The 11,983-nt window shown below is 47.2% G+C and overlaps 1 protein-coding gene across 1 annotated transcript; it reads right to left on the reverse strand.

The window, feature by feature from the left end:
• Positions 1-1,855: 1,855 nt before the first annotated feature.
• Positions 1,856-10,881, reverse strand: LOC124478285 (POU domain class 2-associating factor 1). The gene is made up of 5 exons (XM_047036525.1): positions 10,674-10,881; positions 7,483-7,610; positions 5,531-5,573; positions 5,091-5,443; positions 1,856-3,714 (listed from the first exon to the last, which is right to left on the reverse strand). The coding sequence occupies exons 1-5, from the start codon at positions 10,687-10,689 to the stop codon at positions 3,247-3,249; spliced, it is 1,008 nt and encodes a 335-aa protein (XP_046892481.1). The 5' UTR covers positions 10,690-10,881; the 3' UTR covers positions 1,856-3,246.
• Positions 10,882-11,983: the final 1,102 nt, after the last annotated feature.

Raw genomic sequence — 11,983 nt, forward strand, 5'->3', positions numbered from 1 at the left:
CATAGAAATTCCAGTAATCAGCCCTATTTGTATTCCATGAATCAGAACAGTAATGTTCTTTCTTGATTTTACAGAAATTGTTTTCAAAGAAACTCATTGCAACACAGCCCCCTGGCCCCAGAACTACCCTCAATCACTTTGGGAGGTGCTTGGTCTTGATTTTATTGCATGCTGCAACCCGACACACCAGGGCAGGCCAGGGGTACAAACCAAGTGCGCCTGAATTCTGTAAAATTACTGCTAGAGCTATCCCTATCCCTAAAGGAGGAAACAGCAGACAGTGATTTTTTATTCTAGGTTCATTCACAGCTAGCTGTGTGGTTGTTTCCAAAGGCGGGTGTGTATTTGATGACTCAGTCCTTTCACTGGAAATGGCATATCCATCCTTGCTTGGTCTTTGTCAAGTCTGAACCTGTGTGTGAAGGGTGGGCCTAGTCAATATGAGTGTACACTAGCAGAACAATGTTATCAGCTCTACCGTGAATTAAAATCTCACTGTATTTCCTTGGTATGTACTCGGATCTTAGCTGCTGTTGGGTGTTCCTACGTTTATCCAACAGTCTACTCACTAACGGGCTGATGTGGAGACACCGTCAGACACCTTGCCAAGGCCCTGCACACAGCCTCACACAGCTGCACACAGCCTCACACAGCTGCACACAGCCTCACACAGCCTCACACAACTGCACACAGCCTCACACAGCTGCACACAGCCTCACACAGCCTCACACAGCCTCACACAGCTGCACACAGCCTCACACAGCTGCACACAGCCTCAAACAGCCTCACACAGCCTCCACCAACCTCATGCAGTCTACAAAAGCCTCAAACAGCCTAACACGGTGTCTTGCAGCCTCACACAGCCTCATAGGCTCTACCTGCATCGCACATTTGATCAGCCTCATACGCACAACACAGCCTTCTCAAGCCTCACATGGCCTGGCTCAACCTGATGTATTTGAAGCTGGAGGAACTGGAGACTGACTCCAGCATTCCCTGAGAGTGGGGAAGAAGACAAGCTCCAGCATGAATTGTACTGACAGCAAGCTCACCCCGTGCCCCGCTGTTGATACTGCTCTTAGCCGGCAGATGCCTCTAGATATGCAGAGAGATATGTTGAAATCTGTCAGATAGGATCTCAAAGGTAACACCGTGATGTAACAACTAGGTTTCCTCTGCTGTGAACGTGTGTGTGTCTCAACGTGTGTTCTTCTGGTTGTGACGTCCTACAGGTACGACCCCTCCGTGCTGAGCTTTGTGCTTCCCCCATCTGTCTTCAATCAAACAGCAGACACACACACACACCACCTGGCTGCAGCTGACCTCTCGCTTGACTTGGTCAAAGACAAGATAAAATCACCAGGTCACCATCCACACGTGCAGACACCTCACCTCCTCACTTTCCGTGACACACACATCACCACAGTATCGATGACTGTAGCAACATGGCACATCTAAAATCACATATTTACAGCTGAAGGGCTGAAGTCAATATCAGATCTACAATTGTCTCACCTCCGACACAGATAACCCTCCCACAACCTCCATACTGGCAGGAGACCAAGCTGGGTTTTCCCCTGCCGGAGTAGAAGTGCCCCTCCACTCAGGGTCTGTTGACAAGAGCATCATCCATCAAAGCTTCTCATCCAACTGCTGATGCCTCGCAGGCTGCAATTGTACCGCTCTAATCTCCCTGCATATCTACTGCCAGGCACTTCATCACACTACAGTGGTCTACTGAACATGTGTACTGAGCAACTACAGTTATGAGCAATTTGAAAGTTATCAGTAGGTCATCAGGAGTTCTAAAGTTATAAATAATAATTTGAGGATAAAGGTTTTACAGTTGGGTTGGTTCATTGCCAAGATAATAGGTCAAATGTTAAATTCTTTCATATGGTGCAACACAAAAAAACTAACAGCTTTCCATCAGTGAAGCATGTTTGTTTAATACTTTGAGCTCTCTAACGAAGCCTGTCAGAGAATGTGTTTCTGACATGGTGCCATGAGGCTGATGAAGAACAGGCAATTATATGACTCTATCCAAAACAATGTGGTTCGATAGCATGCACACACATGCACAAGCGTGTACTCACAGATGCACAAGACACACACACACACACACACACACACATTAGGACAATCAAAACAGACAATTAAATGCAGCATCCTAGAGTGCTTGTTCAAGCACAGCCCTCAGAGAAACTAATTTAACAGGAATTTGATTCTGCCACACTTCGGGAAGGGGAAAGGGAAAGGCCAGGGGCAGAGGGGGGAGGGAGGGAGCGAGAGGGTAGAAGGGGGTAGCTTGTGAGGGGGTGGTAGAGGCGACGACTGTGCACTCTTCTGTTGCTTCGTGGAACAGCCCATCAGGCTCCTGCCTACTAGTCGATCAGAACAAGCCAGCAGCCTACCTACTAAAGCAATGGACAGAAAGACAGACAAATAGATGGACAGAGCGACGGTTCTGTAAACTCAGATGCTCTGCTCAGACAGACATGTAGAGAGGATGATTGAAATCGTATATTTTGGGGAAATAGAAGAGCTCTTTGTATGAAATGTCAGGGTCTCTCGAAGGCTGTCATCACTTTATTGTTATGAATACACTTAACACATCTCAACACATGGATCACAGTAACTCTCTCAGTTGAACCAGGCAGTGGCGACAGTTGCCCTCACCCCACCCCACCCCCCCTCCCCTGCCTTCCCTCCAGCCACTACTCAGGCAGTTGCCCCCCATGGGGCAAACCAATTTCCCAGGGGGGGAGGAGAGATAAGGACTGACACATTTATCAGTGATCCATTCACATTCCTTGCATTGTAACCTGGTGTAAATCCTTCTGGCCCAGTCCCAGACCAGCATCTGGACCAGCTCCACCCTGCAGACCTGCCCCTGGCCGGGGTTGACTGGGCAGGCTGAGGACGGAGGTCTATCAGTGTCATGGAGTAGAGGAGTGAGAAAGACGAGAAGAACGAGAGAAGAGAAGGGAAGGGATGGAGCGGCAAATGAAGAAAAAGCAAGGAAGAGATTGAGAGGAGAAGAAGACAAAGGAGAAGAGGACAGGCTCAAATGACGTGGTAGGAACCCTACCCTAATCTAGATCTAGATATGTCATGTAGTACTAAAGCAAATGTATGCAATACTGTAACTGGTGACTGTAATACTCACAAGAGGCTTCATCAGAAAAGAAAAACATAAAACTATTTATGACAGAACAGGTTCTCTAATTACATGAAACTGAGGCTTCAGATAACAGATGTGAAGAGCAAGGGACGAAATGTCTCTCTACCCTCCTCCTGTTCTTCCACCTCCTCCTCTTCTTTCTCCTCGTCTGCCTCCACCTGTTCTTCCAGAAGCATCTCCAGAGGGTTCATAGGCTCTGGTTGCTGGTCAGGGCCTGGGTCCACCTCCAAGGCCTCTTTCAGGGCCTCCTCCAGTGTCTGAGGGGTGTGCCGCCCATCAGTCTGGGGATTGGTCTGAGGCAGGGAGCTCAGCGGCAGTGCCATGGGGAGCAAGGTCCCGGGCAGGGTGGCAGAACAGGTGGCAAACTGGACCCCTGTGGAATGGAGGTTGGAGAGTGTGGGCAGGGTGGGTATGGAGGCTTGGGTGGGTACAGAAGGCAGGGAGGCAAAGGGCTGGGCCCAGGGGATGTAGGCAACATCCTGAAGTTCCACCTGGGGGAAGTGGGGGGATCCAGAGGACACAGGGATGGTCTGGACGCAACAACAACAACAGCAATAACAGTTAGCCCTCCAGTCTAAGAGTGTAGTACCAGGGGGGTATTCCAGGTAGCAGGTTTAGTGAAAACTCTGAGTTGGTTAACCATGAAAAGTGTCATACTTCAGGTTTCCCATTTCAGAAAGAGAGGTAACGAAACCTTTTGGTAAGTTTCCATGGTAACTTACTCTGTGAAACTAACCTGCTCGCTAGCAGGTTTTCCATGCCAAACTCTGCGTTTCTACCTATCCCCTCCCACTTTCTGAGCCTGGCAGACAGGGGACATACATTCCTGGTTCAGCCGACCAATCTCAAACAAAAGAGAATTTTAAGACTGCGATTCAATGTTCCCTGATGAATACCTAAGTTAACGTTACCGTTTCCCATCACAATCTGCAGGCTAATTTATTTGAGCAACATTCTCAGCCCCTAGGCCCACATCGCCAATGTTACTCGCAGTGGACCTGCATTCAGAACTGACTAAATGCTTTTTGGCACTAAAATAAAGACAAATAATTGAAATTGTATTTAGTCTTCTTCATTGCCTACAAATAGTAATCTAACAATGAGTATGTTTATCGGCTATTGTTCCTACAATTCCCTTACAAAAAAGAAGTATATTCAAGTATACTAAAATATGGATAGTACACTTAGTTCACTTTTGATATACTTTTAAGAAGTATGCTTAGAAAATAATTAACTTTTGATATACTTTCAAGTAGTATACTTAGAAAATAGTTCACTTTTGATATACTTTTAAGTATGCTTTGAAAATAGTTCACTTTTGATATACTTTTAAGTATGATTTGAAAATAGTTCACTTTTGTAAGAAGCTTGCTTTGAAAATAGTTCACTTTTGACATACTTTAATATAACATTGAACATGCTATTTTATTAACTCCACCACTTTTTCTCCTGTAATATTAACGGACAGTGGGGTTAAATGTTTGCCTCCAACGCCAATTGTATACGCTGCTAGACGTGTTGCTTTTTTTCCGGAATATGTGCTCAGATTGACCATAAACACAAAATAAAACTTATATCTGAAGTGTGGTGAAGTAGGAAAATGTTTTTTGTCGCCGGGTGCCATGGTGGATCCTTATATCGGAGCTCCATAGATGTTTAATAGTTCTCATGCCCGCGCTTAACTAAGAGTTGACGTACTTTGAGTTGAGTTGAGATTGAAATCAGCTTTTCTGGAACCGAGTTTTCAGAGTTTCCCATTTTAGAGTTATTGAACTCAGAGTTCAGGGTTAAGCTCAGAGTTTGTTAAACCTGCTACCTGGAATACCCCCCAGAAGTTTAACTGTGCACTGTGCAGAATGTGTACTGTTGGCTGCTTAACCAAGATAAACACAATCCTCTCACTCACCCCAAAGTTGGTGAAAAGTGGTGTGTGCGTGTAGGTGAGTACAGAGGGTGGGGCCAGGACCGTGTAGCTGGGACACACTGACTGCATGTAAACCTCCCCCGCCATCGCTGGGCCACTGGGGTAGCTCAAGGTCGAGGGGGTGAAGGTCGCAGTGCTGAAAGTCGTCGGGGTAAAAGTTGTGCTACTAAAGGTCATGAGGTCATTCTGCTGGTGATAGTCATGGCAGGGCCAAAAGGCACTGGTGGGTTCTGAAGAAGGGGCAACCCAGCCAGCACACTGCCCCCCTCCCTCACTGCCTGCTGGGGGGGTGGAGGGGCTGGGGGGGCATCCGACTGCGTCAAAGTCAACCTGATCTGAGGGCACAAACACAGCAAGATGAGTACATTCACAACCGATGCCACAGTCTGGACTCCAGGGGCTGATGTGGAACATTGACTTACAGACTTGTGAGTATGATGGCAGGCTGATGACAGTGGCCGGACCCTGGAACACAAGCAGGAGAGTGAGATGGCCACCTGGTAGCCACAGAGACCCTGCTAGGTAAGCTCCAGAGGACAGGAAGATGAACCCTGAGCTGCTACAGAGACCCTGCTAGGTAAGTTTCAGAGGACAGGAAGATGAACCCTGAGCTGGCACAGAGACCCTGCTAGGTAAGCTCCAGAGGACAGGAAGGTGAACCCTGAGCTGGCACAGAGACCCTGCTAGGTAAGCTCCAGAGGACAGGAAGATGAACCTTGAGCTGGCACAGAGACCCTGCTAGGTAAGCTCCAGAGGACAGGAAGATGAACCCAGAGCTGGCACAGAGACCCTGCTAGGTAAGCTCCAGAGGACAGGAAGGTGAACCCCGAGCTGGCACAGAGACCCTGCTAGGTAAGCTCCAGAGGACAGGAAGATGAACCCTGAGCTGGCACAGAGACCCTGCTAGGTAAGCTCCAGAGGACAGGAAGGTGAACCCTGAGCTGGCACAGACACCCTGCTAGGTAAGCTCCAGAGGACAGGAAGATGAACCCTGAGCTGCTACAGAGACCCTGCTAGGTAAGCTCCAGAGGACAGGAAGATGAACCCAGAGCTGGCACAGAGACCCTGCTAGGTAAGCTCCAGAGGACAGGAAGGTGAACCCCGAGCTGGCACAGAGACCCTGCTAGGTAAGCTCCAGAGGACAGGAAGATGAACCCAGAGCTGGCACAGAGACCCTGCTAGGTAAACTCCAGAGGACAGGAAGATGAACCCAGAGCTGGCACAGAGACCCTGCTAGGTAAGCTCCAGAGGACAGGAAGATGAACCCAGAGCTGGTACAGAGACCCTGATAGGTAAGCTCCAGAGGACATGAAGATGAACCCTGAGCTGGCACAGAGACCCTGCTAGGTAAGCTCCAGAGGACAGGAAGATGAACCCTGAGCTGGCACAGAGACCCTGCTAGGTAAGCTCCAGAGGACAGGAAGATGAACCCTGAGCTGGCACTTGCAGAAAGTCTCAGACACCAGAACAGAGTTTGAAAAGCAACAGCAGGGGGACTGAAGCAGAGAGTCGAGGGGAGTAGAAAAGAGAAGAAAATATATGAGATAAGAGAAGACAAGATAAGATAAGTAATGAACTGAGTAGAGTAGTAGAGCTAAGGTGTGTTCGAGGGTGAAATCTCCCCTGGAGTGACGCTGCCGTGGGGTTGGAGTTGGGGCGAAGATCCGTCTGAGAGCATGACAAATAGTTAACTGGCTCCTGAGTGATGGCTTACACTGTCAGTCACTGATAAAGGCTTGTCATCCAGTGGGATAAGACCGTCCATGAGCTCAGCTGTACAGTCCAATACAGCCTAGTCCTATCCCAGTCCAAACCTAGTCCTAACCCAGTCATAACCCAGACCAGTCTACAATATATCAGCCCAGATGAGTCCTACCTAGCCCAGCCCAGCCAGTGTACAGTACAAATGAATCAAACAAATTATTTGTAGTGTTCGTATAATTGACATCTTTATCAACAGGCTTTTAGATTGCAAACTGTTTAGTCTTGTGTGTGCATGTGGATGTTTGTGTGTGAATGTGTGTGAGTGCAGCCAGGTGTTACAATGTGGTGGGAGGGCCTTGTTGGGGCATGGAGCTGCTTTGCATAGGGCCCTGTGCCGAGCCCTGCAGATACAGTGGGAAAGGATTGTAACTGCCATGGAAAAATACCTGGATTATATAAAGGCAAAATCCCCTTCTCCAGTCCCCTCCTATCCAGTCCTCTCCTGTCATTTTCTCTCTATACCTCTGCTCTAATCCTGATCTGCCCTGCACGAGGGACTAGAGAGCAGATGAGGAGAGAAGATGAGGAGAGGAGAAGTGAAATGAGGTGCACATGGGAAAGAAATGTAAAGGAGAGGAGAAGAGAGGTGTAGGTGTTGTGAATCCCTCACTGCTGCAGATGGCGCTGTCCTGGTGCTGTGGGGGTCAAGTCCTCTTTTCTTTCTCAACAGTTCCTTGACTGGGTCTCGGACACGCACCCCTTGGTAGGGCCTAGCACTGGCCTGGCCTGCTGGGGGCGCTGGGGAGCACACAGCATTGACACAGAGAGTCAGTTATTGACAGTTAACATCACAAATAACAGCCAAGACAACAAGCCCTTTGTAACTGTGGAGATACAGGAAGAGATACGAACACTCCAGCATAGTGTAACATCTACACCTCGTAGACACAGCATACAAGGCACTGTCCAAAACACTGACAACACTGTGTGTGACTGTGTGTGTGTGCTACTGTGCTACAATTTATTTTTGAAAGAACCATCTGCAGTCAGTGTAGAAAATCCCAAGGCATTTTCCCTCTTTAGGGCAGAGAGTTAACCAGAGATATGGGCACTTCCTGCTATGATTGTTTTGAGGAAGAGCAGAGGTTGGGTCCTGGGGGGACACATCCCAGCCTGTTTGGTGGTGGGGCTCTTTGGCAGGGAGAGCGTGACAGATCATGCCCTGGAGAAGAAAGAGTGATGGATGATCTCCAGGTATGGACTTTTTGTAGTCATAAATTGAAACAAACCATGGTGCTGGTACTCTCCATCTCTCACTCTCTTTGACACACACACACACACACTCCCTGTTTCCTTCCTTGTTGACATATATAAGTAAAGGTCAAAATGGTAAAAGCTCAGTAAACCTTAATTGAAATTTGGCCTTTGCCAGTGCCTCATTTGTATGATTTAAAGCACATGGACCATGTGACCTCTGCAGGGAGGAACATGCACCCCGTCAAGCTGTTTCTTTATTTACGTAAGCTACATTGTTATTTTAGTGGAAAAAGAGGGTCAACCCCAGTAATCCATCTGCCCGACCATGTAATTGACCGCCAGCTGACTGTTGTGACTCATCATGCTTAGTCACTAGCAACTGCAAAAAGTAATGGGACTGGTCCATTAGAGAACCTACCAGACTACCAGCCTTTCCCAGACTTCCAGTCTCTACCAGATTCTATCAGATCAATTGATGTTTGCAGTAACTAGGGAAATTATCTCAGCACATATCAGAAAATCCCAACCCCCCCCCCCCCCTCCCTGAGTCACAGAAGTAGTCACACTGTTACTGTAACTGGCACTGGAGATAAGACACTTCAGAGGAATACAGGCTCTTAATCCATTGTGTGTGAAACAGTGCTCATTGCTCAGTAAGGTGTAGTGACAAACACCAGGAATTTCTGAAAGTGATATTACTTATATTACTAACCCTATATATTTATATCCCAATTACAGTAAACCTCATCACTGCTCTATTATAAATATGACTGTCTGTAAGCTTCTGTTCCTAAGGCCAGTTGTTTCCTGACATGGAACAGTTAACCAGATAAAAAATAAATTGCCAGACTCCCTTCCAAAGTAGCCTATTTGTGATACACCAATCTCCACATGATTTATTGTGTACCGTAATGTTTGCTGATGAATATGGCAGTAAACTGGACATATTAAAGCAGAAAGTGAGTTGTTGATTTTTTTATCGCACGCATTAAGCCCTCTCCTTCTCTGGTTATCTTCCCCAAAAAATTCCTGAAACAAAGTTGTGCAATCACCCACAGTATGTTTGGCATGGAGTTGAGGGATGCGTGAAACAGTGTCATATTAAACTGGGAGTGTGTTTCACAACTTCTCTTGGTATGGGGTTGGATGAAGGTGAGGGTTTATTCATTCACACAGCACACAGATACAAAGACGCCAGGCAAGAAGAGTCCAAAAAACAAATACTGAATCCAAAACGACAGGCAGGGGGCAGAACGAGAATAAAAAATAAAAAACTTTAAAAATCAGGAAGTAAACGCTGGAAAGGCTCAGGACAAATACTGATACTTTCTGACAGGATCACAGAGAAAAAGAGGGTACTTGAGAGTCAATGGGCAGGGCACAGTGGAAGTTAGTGGTGCTAATTGTACTGAATTGAGGGGCGAAGTCAGAGGCTGATCCCAGGCTGAGGTGCTGACACCTCTCTAGGTGGAGACAGAGAGACAGCTCTGTCTCCACAGCTTAAGACATTTGACATTTACATTTTTAGTCATTTAGCAGACGCTCTTATCCAGAGCGACTTACAGTAAGTACAGGGACATACCCCAGAGGCAAGTGGGGTGACGTGCCCTGCCCAAGACACAGTCATTTGGCAAAGTCTGGAATCGATCCAGCAACCTTCTGATTAGTAGCCCGAATCCCTAACCACTCAGCCAACTGACTCCCGTAGAGACAGCTTGGGGCCCCCATCTGTTCCAGTAACAGACCATGATAAATAGAGATCAGGTCACCTCCCCAAATGCATTTATCTTGACACTTTGACCCCCTCTTCTCCAACTCCTCTTCACGTCTCCACCTCTGCGTCGTCTCACCTCCCATCTCTTTCCAACCCTAAATCTCACCACATCTCAATTGCTCCACCCCTCAGTGTCCCAAGATTCAGCTGTGTAGCCTGATCATTCGAGTGAGGCTCAACATATTCAGTTCTGAATTCTTAAATCCTGAATAATGGCAGTAATACACTTATTTGCAGTTAGACACAGGTGTTATATATCTATAGTTTTAACTGTAGTCCATATAGTCTAATTATCACACACACACCACACACACACGCACGTCCAAGCCTTACAGAAGAGGAAGTTGTCCAGCTGCGCAGTGTTAGAGCAGTGAGAGGCAGGAAAGGTTTTGCATATCAAGATTCTAGAGCACCACAGCTGGACTGTATCAACTCCCCAACCATGGCCTTCCTCTTTTTTAGATTTACACCACAGTCACATACACACTCCACACACACACAATGAAGTTTCCAAAATCATTATAAGATTTTTTGGAGGGAAGATTAGTGTCTACCTACCAGTCCAGCCCAGGACATCTTAGTACAACTCAGCTCAACTCAGCTCAGCTCAGCCCTGTCCATCTCAGTCCTGTCCATCTCAGCCCTGTCCATCTCAGCCCTGTCCAGCTCAGCCCTATCCATCTCAGTCCTGTCCAGCTCAGCCCTGTCCATCTCAGCCCTGTCCATCTCAGTCCTGTCCAGTCCAGCCCAGCCCAGGCTGGACCATACTGCCGACAGTCACAGGAAACTCCAACAACCTTGGAACAAGACAGAAGGAATGGCGTACTCACATTTGTCCCAGTGCATGTCTCCACACCCAGACTGCTGAGCTCAATGTTGGAGCAGGTAATTGACAGTGGTCATACAGTAGAAACCAGTCTTGCTGAGTGATTTCAGCACAGACTGTCGTTTTAACCCCTGTTGTCAAAACCTCCAGTGATGTCACATCTGTCCTAACCGCAGGTTTCCCAGAGTCACACACACACACACAGAATCATCTGAGACACACTCACCAAGGTCCTGAACTTCACTGAACACTTAATTCTGACAGAGGGAAGCATGGCAGACCTCCCTATGCCTCAGGTACTTTTATAAACAACATGTATCACATCTATTGTTTAGAAGAAGGTTTAGCTCACATTTATTTTTGTATAGCTTTCAGGATAGATTTCTAGGATAAGTGAAGCAGGACTAAGAATTCCAGTGTACCTGTTCTTTAACTTTAACGACAAATGAACCTGAAATGTGAATAATGGTTCTGTAAGTCAGGGATAGCAGGACCCGTAGCTGCTCTCAGACTGATCAGCTCAGCTCAGTGCCATCTGGCCCTGCGGTTGGCTCTGGATGTCACCACAGAGGAGTGAAACTGCAGCAAGGAGTGCATCATCGAGCAGGGAAACACCTGCTGCAGGGTGAAGGTTGAGTGACCAGCAAGGTTTTACCACAACCCCTCCCCCCTTCACCTCGCTTCCCCCCCTCTGTCTCTGTCTATATAGTACCCACTGTCAGGAGATGAAAATGCAGCTATTGCAACACAAGTAGACAAAAAAATACGCTTGGGGGTACATAGTAAGCTGCCTTCAGAAGATTATTAAAATGCCAGAAGGCCTAGCGAGAAAGCCGCCTTACGGCCCTTTGCTTTGTCAACTTCTAGCTAGCAGGTCATCCATGCTCTTCCCTTTTAATTCCATGACCCAGGGTCTAGAAGTAACTCACCTTGATGACCTCCGTGAGATCAGACAAACAGCACATCCTTGAAGGCCATGGCATCTCCCCCTCAAGATCATTGTCGAGTTGTGAGATGACTGAAGCTGCCACCCAGTCAGTCTAAAAAGAATCACTTGCCTCTTCTGAAATCTACACAGAGTATGAGCTGTGACTGATGCAAAGCATGGCTTCGTACTGATAATTGATGCAAAGAGGTTTTCAAATGATCTGTGGAGCAGTGTGACTGTATAGTCAAACGAGGTGTTTCAAAACATGCTCTTTGCCGTCGCCTCCGGGAGAAACAGATCATATTTATCATAGAACAAGGTGGTATACTGTAGCTCTATGATACAGACATTATTTCCCAGCAGGCCTCATTTTGATCAAGCAAAGT

The sequence above is a fragment of the Hypomesus transpacificus genome, chromosome 15 (assembly GCF_021917145.1).
Source record: "Hypomesus transpacificus isolate Combined female chromosome 15, fHypTra1, whole genome shotgun sequence".
Classification (NCBI taxonomy): Eukaryota; Metazoa; Chordata; class Actinopteri; order Osmeriformes; family Osmeridae; genus Hypomesus; species Hypomesus transpacificus.